This window comes from Cataglyphis hispanica, chromosome 6 (genome assembly GCF_021464435.1).
Source record: "Cataglyphis hispanica isolate Lineage 1 chromosome 6, ULB_Chis1_1.0, whole genome shotgun sequence".
Lineage (NCBI taxonomy): Eukaryota > Metazoa > Arthropoda > Insecta > Hymenoptera > Formicidae > Cataglyphis > Cataglyphis hispanica.
The window spans coordinates 7,848,413-7,864,393 of record NC_065959.1 but is presented as its reverse complement, the minus strand read 5'-3'; the positions used below and the strand labels follow the sequence as shown (position 1 = coordinate 7,864,393).

Sequence of the window (15,981 nt, the reverse complement as noted above, 5' to 3'; positions counted from 1 at the left end):
TCATACATACATACATACGCTCACACACGTTCAACACACGTGCGCATGTAGGATGCCGTTCGAGCGAGCACGTGTGTGTTTGTGGACGCGGATGCACATATGTACGTTATGCGTGTATGTGTACACTTATGGCTCTCGGCCACGCAAATCTCGTTGTGCGTTCCTCCACGCCTGAAAAGCCTCGACCTACCCTTCTCTCTTTGGCAAGAGGAGCGTTAGTCACGAAAGCGAGCGAGCGTTCATCCTTTTAATGGATTTCTTGAATTAGAAACGAACGCAAACGCAACGCGACGCAACAAACAAACGAATAAACGAACGAACGAGCCTCGTTTTGTTTCTTGTTTACGCGCCGTCACGCAATCCCGGAAATATATCGTTATTTTCGACACCGCCCCCGGCCGTAATTATTCACGGGCCAAATTACGGGTGTACGAAATTGTTGGAATTGTCGTGCCTGGACGCGAGTGTGGGCAGGCTCAGTCGTTCGCCGAGAAATTGAGTTATGGTTCGCGTCCAACTAGCTACTATAATATCAGATTGTGTGTAAAGTGCGTACGATCCGGGCGAAATTGTGTCGTGTTGAATTTATTTGCGCTAAATCGGGTCGGTTAACGTCTCTCTCGGGGCAATTTTGCTACGCGACAAATGGAAGGAAAAATTAATTACTCGCCCGTTAACACACATATACATTTGTGATAAATCAGATCGAGGATATGGAAAACTTGGCGCGAGAAATAATTATAAATATAAATATCGCAAACCAATACAATTACATATTGATATGATATAGTTGAATTATAATACTATTTAAATAAATAATTAACATTTTTACTGTCAAATAAAAATAATAAAATGTCTCAGCAAATAAGATATCTAATAAATTCTTATAATTCTCTAATTAATAACAAATTTTTTTTATAATTATTATGATGTATTCACCAATTATGAAAGATATAAAAAATGAGCTATGTAAAAATATATTTTAAAGCAAAAATTGCGGAACACCAGCTTTATCCAAGACATTTACGTGATAATGATGGCTTTAAAAGCATAATGAACAGAGCCATTCGACTATGATAATAAAGTATACGGGAGATGCGCATTCACGCATATGATTTCATTAAATCGTCTATTCTAGTCCGACTACATAGTGCCACGTCACGTTCGCGATATTACAGCGACTTATTATAACGACTGCGCGCCGCACGGTCGGTCGTCTGTCGCGTCTGGTCTGGATTTGGCGCTGCGAGGACACATTCCTACAATTGGATTCTAGTCGACGCCGGAGAATCAGTGACCCGATTAAAGCACACGAGAGAAAATAGGAAGTAATCGTAACACGTGTCTCTGAAGTCAAGTCGAATTGACCTTTGGAATTGTACCGCCATCAATTTGCTGTTCGACGCACGATATTTTCCTACCGATTAATATCCTAAGAATTTTAGCAGTTTTTTTTTTTTACGAATAAATTACATGGTATGTATATCGACAGAATGTAATTTTCAAAACTCGATGAAATAACTCGGGATAATAATCGTTGTTTCAATGTATATTCGATCATCGATAATCATTTCACAATAAAAAATATCAATCGCAAAATAATAATTTCTACCAAAATTAGAAAGTATGTGACAATATTGTAATGATTCATATTTTTCAAAATTTTACAAACGCTGTGAAAAGCTAATATTACCTTTTATATTATCGATATTGTAAAAACATTATCGAATAAAAATAAAATTTAATATTTTTCAATCAATCTTGAATTGAAACGGATGAAGAATTCTGACTGATTAAACTTTAAAATTATAAAAATGCATAATAAAGCTGCTTCGAATTACGACTAAAAATCTAACTCGATGGAAAGATAATTAGAGATTCAGCCATTGGAACGTTTAATTCCGAAAAGTAAAAAAAATCATGGCAAATTACGATCCTCCATCATCGTATCTGCCAACATCGATTTCATATTTGTCAAAGAACCTGCGGCTGAAAGCGCATCCGGCGCAGTGGCGAGATATCCCGTACAAACAATAAGCTATAGAAAGTACCTTCTAACACATTGTCGATCAATCGGCCAATTCGCGAACACGCGGTATGCGTATGGTTTCGACCCTTTGACGGTACCAATCGGCCAGTATCGCCCGGTTCGCCACAAATGCACGAAATTTTCCCCGGGCATCGCTCACCTATCGATACGCAAAATCCCAACGTTCTATGATGTCACGGACATGTCGCTCGCAAATTTGCGAAATAACCGGGCGTTTTGCAGCACCGAACGAAACGAGCGCTGAAAGCTATTTCATTCACGTGTCACTACTCAACGTAGTCTCCTGTTCATTCGTATTGTGGGCAATGACAGCTGCTTGGTTAATCACCATTTTTTATATAACTAATTAATTTCCAGGAAAATATGATCCGCAATATTTCAGACAACGCTGTATTAAAATCCGATGGATCAAAGGATATTTCTTTACACGCTATTATATCGTAAGCGATTTTTTTTTTTTTTTAACAAAAAACTACTTTATATTAAATTTTTTTAATTTCTCTAGATTAAAAAGCCTAAAGAGAAACCATTTGAAAGAAGCATTTGAAGTTATCAAGAAGACGGTTCGAATACTAACGAGAGTAAAATGAAGCTTCGACCTTGGATACGAAATGTTCAATCGCACGCCACGAGGTTGATTTAAGTTACGACTCGTTCGTTGCGACGATTACATACCGAACGAGCCAGACAGAGGAGTTATATCATTCTTCCTCCCTCTGCCCGATCTTGCATGCTCTACGAAGTCCTCTGGCTTCGTTGGATTTACTGTTAGCACGACCCACGCTCCCTCACTCGCTCGCCGATCCCCGCGTGCGAAACGCGTGTACATGAATCCCGCCTGGAAAGCGAGTTCACTTTGAATGGTGTAGTATGTAACACGAGACTAATGTACAAGCGTGTGTGTTCGACAATGGTATGCATATGCGAGCTCGTAAAGGCGCATCCGCGAGAGCGAATAATGAGACACATAGGCGTCAGATTTCAAAGGACTCATGATTTCGCAAAAATTGACAAATGTAAATCCAAATAATTGTGTGCGAATTAAACAATATTTTTTGTTTCTCGAAAGTTTAATCGACAGTTTATCTGCAGTTTTTATTTATCCTAGCATTAAATGTTTTTTTTTTTTTTTTTTTAATTTAATTAAAAATATCTATTTTAATAAAGTCCGTTTTAATATCAAATAAAACACTGATATTAAAATTCTCTCTCCTCTCTCAAAATAAATATATTATTATTTGAAGTATAAATTTCACATAAATAATGAACATATATGAAAATTTATCGAGAACGAGTTTTTAATAAAGCTCCGAGGAAAATTCCGCGTCTTTTCGAGAAAAATTCTCACATCGCGTCGCCCTACGCGGCCTCGAGTGGCCGTCACATCGCCCCGAGGCGATATCTCGAAGCGAGACGCGAATTCTAATCTCCACGCTGTTGCAGCCGTAGATAACGGGTGGGGGAGGGGATATCAGGAGATACGAGGATGTGCGTATATTTGTCGCACATGCACGAGGAGCGCGAGCGAGCTCATCGCAAACAGATTCCGCGCGCGTGTGTGCGTGACGGGCGTGTAAAGTGCCGGCGAAGCTGATGGACATGTGCCACGTGAACTGCATAATGAACAGTGATCATTGCCCGTACTTCGCCTACTCGAACGCGCCCCCGGTGAGAAGATAACGCGATGACCTCGAGATAAATTGGTCGTCCGTGTTGATCGTGATGATCGACTCGAGATGAACGATGGCGTCGTTCGAAAACGGCGTCACTTGCATTCCGATGAAGGGAAAAGAAGTACACGCGACGTCGTTTTCTGATTAATCGATTCGCGCTTTACCACATGACTCCGTGTTTTATATTCGATTCAATACGAGATACATTTGATTTTGATACATTGGAATGTATTGTATATGTGATGATTTTAATTGATTTCGCTCTAAGAGCGCAGAATATGTTTTTAATTACATATAATTTATATTATAATTTAATTTTATTATTAATTATGTAACTATTATATTCAAGCTCACGCGATATAAAAATATATTAAGATAAATTCGGAAAATATTTGTTTCTTTCGAGACATTAGTTATTTTATAGTATATTAAAAATATCATTTGCTTTACTAAAAGTAGATCTAACAATAAGTAATTTTTATAAATGTCTCGTTTTATCTCGTTCACATTTCTCGTCACGTTTTAATTATACCATACATATAACAGTAAGATAAGATAAAATCGAGCAGTGCAGACTAGAATTAGTTAGAAAAACCTTGGAGAGACGTTCGCGTACAGCGATATACATGGTGGCCTTGAACGACGAGCGCGTGACACGGCGAATTGAGCGAGGCTTTCGATTCGGCGGCGAAACTGGGTGAATCGCGATATATCCAGGGGTGATTCAGAGTCACGTGACGCAATCCGAAGAAGTTAAAGGCACCGACGAGATTTATTTCCTAGTAAACGCATTTTTACACACCTTCGGCGAACACAGTTACCGGAGTGCGACCGCAAAAGCGACAAGCTTTTGTCCTCGAGATAAATCGGTGACGGGTAATAGAAGGCAGTTTTTACGAGACACCCACACATTCCAAAAATACAAAACTATTTGCAACTAGTTATTTAAAAAAAAAAAAAAACTAAATATATATATTTTTTTTTCCACCGAGAAAAAAAATTGAAATATATTTCACGATATTAAATTCCATTCCCGGTGCATTTATTTTATTAATCTTTAATCATTCTGATCAATCATATATGACGTCACGTAATTGGGAATAGATCCACTCTTCCATTATCCCGTGATGCGGGACACGCGAACGAGTCGTTGAGCGCGCCCGATACATATTTTTACAGCTTCCTGCCGCATGCATTTCTGCTCGTCCTTTTCTCCTCGTACCGGTTAACAAACGGTTTCGGACGAGATCGCAGGGGAGAGAGAAGGTTAAAGAGTAGAAGGGGAAGGAGAGACGGGAGAATGGATCAAGAGAGTGTGAGATAGAGAGAAGAAGTCCAGGAAGATGAGGAGGGAGAGAGAGAAGGCTTTTGAGAGATAAAAAGAAGCTGCGCGTGACCTTGTGCCGAAATGCCAGTTTCTGATGCAGCAGCCGCGAGCCGATTACCTCTCTCGGAGAGGCCGGGCTTGCATAAGCGTTAAATCGCGGTCGTTACACGCGGAGCGAGGAGCACTCGGCGAGGAGAGAGCTCGTAATTGAACGTATTTGGAGCAGAATAACAGCGTGAACTGCCCGTTAGAATCTCGCCTTCTCGGGGAAAAAGGGCAAAACAGCAAGCGAGTTTTCATCAATGCTGATGACGTCGTTAGCGATTATGCGGATGTGGTGGAAGAATGGAATATTTGAAAGTATCGAGCTATGGCTAGTTCAAAGTATTCTACGGGTCGATAAAAAAATCTGAGGTGTTATTATAATTACATACTGCTCAGGATAATATATATATATCTCTCTCTCTCTTTTTCGCAAAAATAATTTCCTTTCATGTGTGCCTTCGAAATTAATTGAATCAATGTATTAATTAAACAATAGTCTACTTTATGATGTATAAATCATCAAGACATGAAACTTGATAAAAAAAGAAGGATAGATTAGTGTTATTTGCACGTAAACGGTAATTCATCGGTGCTGCTGTTCCGTTATCGCGCCACATAAATAAGAGCGGATCAAAACGGATATTACGGATATAAACGCGTGTCTCCGGGAAGTAATCGTCTCTCGGTGATGTTTCCCGTTGCGGGAAATTCCAGGAAGTTTCGAGTCGACACGAAACGTAGGCTCGCGTGATATCAGCAAATGCAACGTCGCGTTTCACGACGTCGTCTCGTGCGGATAACCGATCGCCACCGATCCGTATCTCCGCTTTATCGAGTTTCCAATTTCTCCTGTTCGTTATACGATAACGAGCGATTACTTTTCTCCCGGCTAACTCCGTAACAGCATCCCTCATCGATATCCCGAGTAAATTTGCTGTTTAATTTGCCGACAGCTTTCACAAAGCGAAGACCGATAACTCGGCTGCTTCGTTAAAATGACGTTACTCCTCGCAACGTTATTCTGCAATGATATAATGTAGCTGAATTTGTTACTTTGGCTGGCAAGATATTTTAACAATAAACAAAAAAAAAGTCTGTAAATTTTGTTTGTATCTTTTCTCCTTTGTTCGTAATATTTCGTAATTATTTTAAATAAGAAAATCATTTTTTTTAGATTCTGCAACGTAATTAAACGTATTTAACTCTTTCATAAAGCCTGGGTATCATTTTTTGTAAATTAATTTTTAACGAGCAGAACCACCAACATCCTTTCTCGGAAAGAGAATAATTTCGTTCGCGCACGATTAATCTCAACCATTCCTTTGTATTCGGGAACGCATTTCAAGTCTCGCGTGACTCATCGCCGAGGATTGAACAGAAAAACGATGCATCGATCAATCAAGCTTTAATACCTCGTGATCGAGTGCCATCGGCTACTACGGTGGGATCCCAGAAGAGAGAAGATGAGGCGCGCACAAGAACGTGGGATATCGATCGCCGAGGGATGGGCCGCGTAAGTTAACCTTCGTCGCTACACGGTGGCCATTAGGATAACTCTCTCTCTCTCTCACCGCGCCCTTTCCTTCTTTTTGTTCCTCTCGCTCCTCTCGCGGATTCGCTTGTTCCTCGCGAGAGAGAAAGGGAAAATCGTGAATGCCCGCGGATGCTATCGGACAGCTTTGGCCTTGAAAATATCTCGAGGGATACCGAGACGATTAATTTGTTCCGCCGACAAACTGTTGCTTCCAATTTGATCGGTCTAATACCCGCGGAATATGCCGCGATTTCTGCATGTTTTCGATTTTAAATTTCATCGTCACATGAGAAAAGGAATGAGCGATTGTGTGATAGAAAAGCGTAAGGCAAATATTGTTTATTAAGAACGAAACCTCAAAGAGATTTTATACGAGTTTTTGAATCTCATTAATCTTACTGATCTATTTTTTACGGCTCAATTTTTATATTTTTATTTTTCAACAAGAATTTCACACCCACACGATTTCTATAATATTTTTTCTCAGCTATTACCGACCAGATGTCGGCGATAAAAATCTATTTTTTTTTTTTTTCACATCATGAAAAACATGTATGACTATTTTCGACGACGATAGATGAATCGGCGGAGACTGACTTGGACACGCATCTGTCCGCGAACAAATATAACGAGATGTCTGAGTACGTGTGTTTCTCTCTCTTTCGTTCAAAATAAAACATCGTGATCTGAAAAAAAACGCATCGTAATGTAGTCAAAGTCCAACGTCATAAAAATACTCGAGAATGATATTTAGAGAGACTTGGCATCAACTTGATGTAATATATTGTCAAGTCATCGCGTTGTCCTCTCTCTCAGCCCTCTTCTCTCTCGAACACGAGTAGCAGCAGCGGCAGACGTTGTAGGAGGTCATCATGCTCCGTCGTCTAGTTTGCCAGCCAACCCAAACCCTCCGCCACCTTTTTCCGCCTGGGCTCTTTCGAGAGGAGCTTTAATATCTCAGTCATGCTCTCCCACTTCACGAACTATTAATTATCCCTACCTAGATGCTCGCTGAACTCGTCGTCTGGTCGATGGATTTGTTACAAGGATTAACTTCAGTCACGCGTTATAAGCAGTCGAGATAAAAAGAGACGCGGTTATATTCGTTAGTCAATCGTGAAAAATCAAAAAATATTTTATATATATAAAAATTGATTTACAGAATATTTCAAAAATATGTGGATTTAATGACGTCAAAATATAACAATCATATTTTTTAAGAATTGAAATTTTGTAAGCTAATTTTTCATTTTAATATTGAAATATAGTTTTTTTTTTTTCGATTTGTGGAAACAATCTTTGTCGCAATAACAACTCCATATTTAAATTATTCATAATCTAAAGTTTATAGTCACTTTAAAACTTTCAGTGACTTTAGCATAGAATTTACACGCCACTTATTTCAATCAATTTTTCGCTAAAATGAGACAGATATATGAGCATTGACAGACGCGAAGTCACGGCCGACCAAGTTTCCTTTGTTACCTATGTCAGAAAGGGCATGTAAAAGTTTTATGCTTTGAAAAGTAACTTCTCTCGCGTCAAACTTTATAACTGTGGATAACTGCAAAATGGAACTGTTCGCGAGAAGAATTTATCGATTGTAATAACGACGTAAAAAGTATCCGCAAACTTCTAAGGATGGTAAAGAAATCTTTCAAATATTTTAAATTAACCCAGATTTAAAATTAATCTGATTCAATCAAACTGTCTTGATAATTAAACGTTAAGGAAATTATATAAACGCGATTTCAACAATAAAAATTATTGCTTTCTATTCATTTCTAAAAATAAACTTTTAACAATTCGACCGTGAAATATAAAAATTGAGGCGCATAATCGAAATCGCCGAGCGACGCCGAAAGTTTTGGCGGATGGCCTTCGGCGAGGTCAAGCAAGGCACCGCGCGCGTACGACTGGCAGGGTCATCGACACGTGCCGATCAACGACGGAGTGTGTCGGTGTATGCGAGTGTAAGTGTCCCACCGGTTTATTTATACGAGCCGAAGAGCGACGGTTTCGGGTCACCCACCGCCTCGTTGTCGGCGTGCCGAGCGAATGATGACTCGATTACTCAAACGAGCCTCGGTCGCTCTATCGCGATAATCCGGCGGAAGTCGGCGGAGCGACTAGCAGCTGGCGCCCGGAAACGCATGCAAATACACACACGCGCTTGCAACGCACAACGTGGATACGCACGCTCGAACCCGTCCACTTCTTTCTTTAAGCGCGTCTCTTTGTGCGTATATCTTCTCTTCGCGCACACGGAAAAACGAAAATCACCAACATATATGTATATATATGTACACATATATGTCATACACGCTTGACGTAGTCACGCGAGAGCGAACAAAGAAAGTCCGATGGCTAGAAGCGACGGCGAGAAAGCGCCAAATGCAGCTGCTTCAACGGACATTCACCACAGTCTCATTTCCTTGCGAGTCTACGGGTCAGCTGGACATTTCATTGGCGAGGACACGCGAGCCAAGAGTAAATTATGCTCGGACGAATTATTTATTTTGGATGATAATTAAAAGATCGAAAATCGAAGGAACAAAACACACATGAACGCGCTGCTTCTCAGCAACAAATAATATTCAATGTTAAAAATAATATTGAATCAAAGTGCTATTTCCACAACGTTTTATCGAGATTATCAACGAGGCAATTAACTGAGCGAAAAAAAAGTCTCGATAAGATTGTAGATTGCGACAAATGACACGCATCGCAAGGAAAGTGATTAAAGTTTTAGACTAGATTATTGGCATAATAATGTAGTCACGATACATAGTCGTTTAACGTTTATTGTGTGGGTATTTGAAATCGCCCGTGCATGCGTCAATGCTAATAATAGTACGCGTAGTCGAGCGGAAAAATAGCCACGATGGATAAGTTTTTTATCGTCGTTGCATATCACGTTGCAACTATCAATTGACCGAGCGGATTACAGCAGATGTAATAAAACGTCAAGCCTCTTACGATGCCGTTTATCGAAATACATCGGATCTTACAATCATGTAACGATTCACATAAATTCACAAACATGTGTCAATGTTTGCATTGTCGAGCATTTTGTATTGTGTGCTCGACGAATACTCGAAATAAAAAATAGAAGAATTAATTAGAGAATTTCTTCCCGTGCAATTGAATATCTGATTTTGAAAATATCAATGTTGTCAAGAATTTTTTTTAGTCGAGTAAAAATATAAAGATGCATTTTTTAAAATTTTAGATTGTTCTATTAATATTTTCGTAAAATTAAAATCATTTCCTCGATTTCAAAAATTAAACATTCGCGACAAAATAAATTCTAAGATCAATTTCTATTTAATTCGTCTATTTTTCGCGAGCAATATCATCATATATGCGCAAATGATATATTTTCAATTTGAAAATTTCTCGATTATTTTCAACGGATGATAATAAAGAAAACTTGACTCACCGTAGCATCCTCTCGTGGCGGTCCCTCTCGAGCATCTCCTCCGGGCTGGGTTGCTGCGGTCCCAGGAGGGTATGCGATAACGGTGGGTAGGTCCTGGATTGGATAGGCCTCCAGAGCATCTCGGACGCGACGGTGTGATGAGGCCCCGGAGGCACCGGGCTCTGGTAGCTAACCGGCGGCGCCGTGGCTGCGGCGTTCGCGGCGTTTGGCGCACCTTGAGGATGCGCCATCAGCAAAGTGGTGTGCTGTATACTTTGCACGTGCCAGACTCTAGCCGGTGTGGCGGCAGCTGTGGCTATCGCCGCTGCCGATGGTGTCGAGGACGACGTCGTCTCCTCGACGCTAAGCGCCGAGCTTCTGCTGCCGCTTCTCTCGTCACCGGAGCCCGCGCTTCTCAGCGAGCTTACCCCGCTGTCGGAGCCGCTATCGCCGTAAGTAGCGGCGACGCCGCTGCTGTTGCTGCCTCCCGACGCCCGTATGCCGCCGATCGCTGTGGACACACCAGCGAGTACGCCCGCACCAGATATACCGGCCCCGGCCTCCACCTCCATGAGGCCGCCGCCGGCCTCATCGCCACCCCTCGATGTGTGAGACTGTTGTTGCACCTCGAGGAGGCTCGACGGGGTCAAGTGGGCGGTGGGATGATGATGGTGTTGATGCGAACTGCTCGTTAACTGATGATGATGATGATGATGATGATGATGATGCTGCGACGGCGGTTGCTGCTGTTGGTGATGATGGTGAATCACCGGACTGCTGGCGGAATAACGCTGCTGATGGTGATGATGATGATACTGTTGTTGTTGTTGTTGCTGATGATGTGGCTGATGGTACGGCTGTAGATGATGGTGATGATGGTGACCGGCGATCGGCGGTGGCGGCTTGTTCAGTCTCTCGGCAAGGATGATCGGGCTCTCGTTGTGCCGACTGCGTTCCTGCTCCCGCTGCTGTTCCAGGAGCAGGCTGCTCTGCCTGCCGGGGCCGCCGCCGCCGCTGCTACTAAGCGGACTCAGCCTCTCCAGCACGGAGCCTGAGTCTTGACTGCTCGACTCCAGTAATTCGACGACCGATTCGACGCTGGCCGCCCTCACGCCGCCGACGCTACCCACGCTATCCTCCGTGCCTAACTCGGTGGTGGTCAGCTCCGTTCGGCGCGACCGCTGCGAGCCCACCTCCTCCTCGCTGGCGTTCTCGTCGCGCTCGTCCTCCGCCGCCGCCGCCGCCGCCGCCGCCGCTGCTGCTGCTTCCTCTCCGTCTTCTTCAGCGAAACCCTTTGTCTTGGATCGAGTCGTCGACTTCAGCAGCGACGGGCTGTCCTCGCGGATGACATTCGTCTTGTCGCTGACCAGCGGCGAATCGACGTGCAATCCATTCACGAGTAACTGCGGTGGCTGCTGTTTTTGTTGTCGTTGTTCCTTGCACTCGCCGATCTTATCTGTGCTCTGATCGGTCGCGCGAGCGTCCTTTCTCGATTCTGGCTTGTTATCTGGCTGTTGTTCCTTGGAAGCTGGACTGCCCCCGGGATCGACTTTATCCGGAGGTGGCGGCTCGGGTTCTCTGTCCCGTTCCCTAGACTGGCTCTCTTCGTTCTCCTCGAGTTTGTCGACCTCCCGTTCAGCCCCGTCGTGTTTTTCCACACCGGCTTTCTCGTCGGCGTCGTCGTCGTCGTTGCCGTTCTCCTCCTCGTCCTCCTCCACCACCACCACCTCCCCGGTCCGATCCGCTGCAGCTTCCTCGACGTTTTTACTCTTACTACTCTCGGATCGGAGCTTTCTGCCGACGGGGCTTGTTCTTAGCCGCTTAGTCAATGGATCGCAACGTTCCGGACTCTCCTCCTCATTCTCCCTTTCGAGAGCTCGCTCTTCCTCCTCCTCCTCCTCCTCCTCAGATCTGCTACCGAGACGTTCGTCCTTGTCGGCTTTCGCGCCGCTTCCGGTACGATGATAATGGTGGTGCTCGACAGACTCCTCCTCCGCGCCTGGCTTGACCTCTTGGCCGCTCCCTGGCCCCCTCGGCCTTCTTCGCACCGGTCTCTGATGCTGGGCCGGAGCCTGATGGTCGGCGGTTGGACTCTTTACCGCGGCGCCGCGTCTTCGTAGCTTCGAGGCGCTCCCAGACGCGCTATTCGCCTCTTCCAACACCGGCCGTGCTACACGGTTGCTGACCTTGCCAGATGGCGGACCTTTATTCTCTCGATCTTCCTGCTGCCGCGTGGATAACGCCGCTGCTTCTGTCGAATCCTTTTCGCTCTTCTCGCGACTAGCACCTTCGCTCACACGTCGACGTCGGTTGTTACGAGCGTTATTCTTCTCTGAAACACGAGAGACGAGTCGCGAATGTTATATGAACAAATATTGAAAAATTAAATTGATATATGCAATTACTTTTATTTATAATCGCGATATTTTTATTTATAATTACAAAAAAAAAATCTCGTTTAAGAGAAATATATGTATATTATAAATTATAATACACATGTTCAATAAATATATAAACGTATATTAATTTTTACGTTATTATTAATTATGTTTAAAAGTATTTTATTATTGTGCTAAACTCTTGTTTTAAAAATATATATTATACGTGTAGCTGGTGTGTTTAAAAAAGTATTTATCTGAATTTATTTCCTCTATCTACGTCACGTTAATAAAATTATAACGTAAGTAAGAATAGAGCGAATAATACAGCTTTAGTTAATAACTTCTTTTACTTTGTGCCCTACTTTTGTAACCGTGATAGGGCTATATAATATCGTACAATACACCTCTGTACGATAACCGAGTGTTATTTCAGTTTTATACCACCGTGTACGACTTGACAGCTGAACATAACTGACGAGAGAAGTGACCTTTAACCTGGAGAGTTTTTAAAACAGCACAAACGTTAAAACTTTTCATCGTGCCGTCTAACAATAAACTAAAATCATGCAATTTGAAACCTTTTTTCATTCCCTATTTTCTTTTCATTTATCCGCGAATCAAGAAATTCCCGAATATTACGCTGCGCGCACGTATTTAATTTCAAATATTACGCGACGGAAGTTGCTGATTATATGCGACGAAGAGCCGGTCGCGGAACGGCGAACGAGCCACATAGCCGCTAATTATTGAAATTATCGACGGTATATTATCGCGCACTCGATATCCCTGCGCACGAAGGTTATCTCGATACCCTTGATCGGGCCGCGTCATTGTGGCGAGCGACCGATCGATCCCTACAGCTGTCCGGTACATCGGCTGTTCATCGTGTAGAGGGATGATGGAACTGATTTACCGAGGCAATCCCTTTGATGTGCGCAATCAGTGATTCGCATAACTCGGTAACCCTAGGACGTTATATAAAGCAGTCCTCCTGGCAACTTCTGCAATCCTCTCCGCCCCCATTCCATTCCTGTGCTTCATATTCGTCGCACGTATGTATTAACTTTTACATATTCAATGATCAATTTTTTTATATTTTTTTGCAAGTCATTTATCTTCCAAATTTGATATAAAATTGTAAATTATCGAGATGTCATTGACATTGATAATGATATAAATAATAATAATAATAATAATAAATCAATAAAAAATATTATCTGCATTTATTTCATCTATCTATGACACGTTAGTGAAACTTTAATATAGAAAAAAATAATGAATCATTAACACTGTCTAATACAATGGCGATTATCGAGTTAAGATTATTATTGGTTGAATGTAACGTCGTTAACGTCCTAATTTGCTATAGCGAAATCTCGCTATTAGCATACAATCATATATATTACCAGCCCATATGTTTCGGAAGATAGTAGAACAGCGGTAGTGTATTATCAATCGCTAGAATAAATCTTCTCACTGACCTCGATCGAAAGCGATGCGCGTATCGACAAGGATCATTACATCCGAGGAATCGTGCGGCAATTCAACCGGGTTTCCGGCTCCCGCCGTCGCGTCAATCCGGCAACCGGGTTCAAGGGAGTTCAAGGGGGTCTTCGATTAACCCAGTAGGAACATGACCGTTAGCATGGGAGCAATTTGCAACAATGCACATCATACATATATATCCATCCCGAGGAGAGGCGAGCGGATAGAAATGCATGCTATGTATACATGTGTGTGTACATACGCACGCGCGCGCGAGAGAGAGAGAGAGATTGGAAATGGGGAGATGGACAGGTAGAGGAAGGGAATAAACACACATAAGCACGCATACGCACGCGTTGTGAGCGGAGAGAAGGATGATGGGGCGGGAAAGGAAGATACAGGAGAGGGATTTATTACTCGGGATTTACTGTTATTACCCGGAGGGGGAGAGCTATTCCACAACGGGCAACAGCGATGCATACGTGGGGTGTATTTATCCGATATGTGCAATTCGCGCGAGAGCACGAGTGTGCAAGCGTGTGTGTGTGTGCGCGTACGAGTCCAACGTACACGGATTGCAACGAGTCTCGACCCGTGCATCCCGTTTCCTAGCGACTGCGGTTTGTCGTTCTGTCGTTGCACGGCTGCGGCGTGCATTATATCGGGCGTAATTGAACAGTGATCGCGTACTTTGTTTCGCGCTGTTGTTGCTCGCCACATGTGGCCGTTATTTTCGGAGATACTCCGGCATCCTATTAATGCTCGATGAAGGAACGGCTATCGAGAAATGAGATATTACACAATTACTGATCAGATTAATGCGTGATTTTTCACATCTCATAAAATATGAAATTTTTCCATAATAAAATATATAGAAAATGTTGAAATAATTCGTATAAACGAAACGTCAAGTGACAGAATGTGGCAATTTAATTTTGACAACTTTGCAGTGATTTCCAGGTATTGTGTAATCTCAAAGGAATGTATTGTGCAAAAACATCAAAATTTTTGAAATATTTTTCCAAATATATATATATATATTTTTTTTTTATGATTGACTGTGGGTTGACATTTTTACAAAAGCATTTTTGTTCAGCAAACTGTGAGATTTTTTTTCGAAATATATATAATCCTGGCAGAAAAATTCTAAAGAAAGGTAAGGGGATTCCGCCTTCTCAAGTGTCCTTTATCAAGATATCAAGAAGAAGGATTATGCGGCTGCCGTAGAATTCGCGCTAAAGTAGAAAATGCTTTAGCAAAATATATCGAAAGGTTATAGCGGAGCAATACATTTTTATTTCTATAATATTCTCATTTTTCAAAAATATCTCCTTTCTGTTCTATCGTAAAGTGACAATTACGTAATGAATACGCACATACATTTTAATTCAAGTGCGATAACGTCATAATCAGAATACGTAATCTCGGAATATGCAATAACCAGGTTATTAACATGCAACTATCATTTTGTAAAAACATTGCGAGATTACATTATATTGTGAGATAAATGATTGTTTTTGTGCATTATGAAGAAACATTAAGTATTTATATCAAACGAAGAAAAAAACACTCTTATACTGGCAAATGTAAAGCATAATGTTAGTCATTGAATTGTTTTCTTGCAGCGAATTGCATTATGTAAGACCTGCACGTGCGGTTTATTTGCATGTAAATTCTTATCGTGTATGAGAGCATGACAAATTGCTTTTGTCCTTTGAAACAAGTATGGTGAAATAAAACGAGTATTCTATCACGAGTTCCACGTACCGATAGAAAATAAAAAAATTTATAATAATAACGTTATTAAGAGATTTTTACATGATTATGAGATATACAAATAAATTTTAAAAATTATTTAATAATTTAAAAAAATTAATAAATCATTGTTTAATTTCTCTACCATTAGAGTATATCTTCGTGCAATCTCAAATAATTATAATCGATATAAAATGTATATGTATGTGTGACTCAGAAAATAATTATTTTACACTTAAAAAATTCGCTAGATCGAATTGTATCAACCGGCCAGCTTATCTTTTGCGATAAAAAGCCTCTATCTCTCTCC

General features: G+C 41.7%; 1 protein-coding gene across 6 annotated transcripts in view; it reads right to left on the bottom strand.

Moving 5' to 3' along the window:
- The window catches only part of LOC126850609 (probable JmjC domain-containing histone demethylation protein 2C), a 258,584-nt gene that overhangs the window by 93,036 nt on the left and 149,567 nt on the right, over window positions 1–15,981 (bottom strand). For all 6 annotated transcript variants that reach the window (XM_050593756.1, XM_050593758.1, XM_050593759.1 and 3 more), the window contains one exon: window positions 10,072–12,382. In XM_050593756.1, coding sequence (XP_050449713.1) covers window positions 10,072–12,382 — 2,311 coding nt within the window. The remainder of the gene's footprint in view (window positions 1–10,071; window positions 12,383–15,981) is intronic.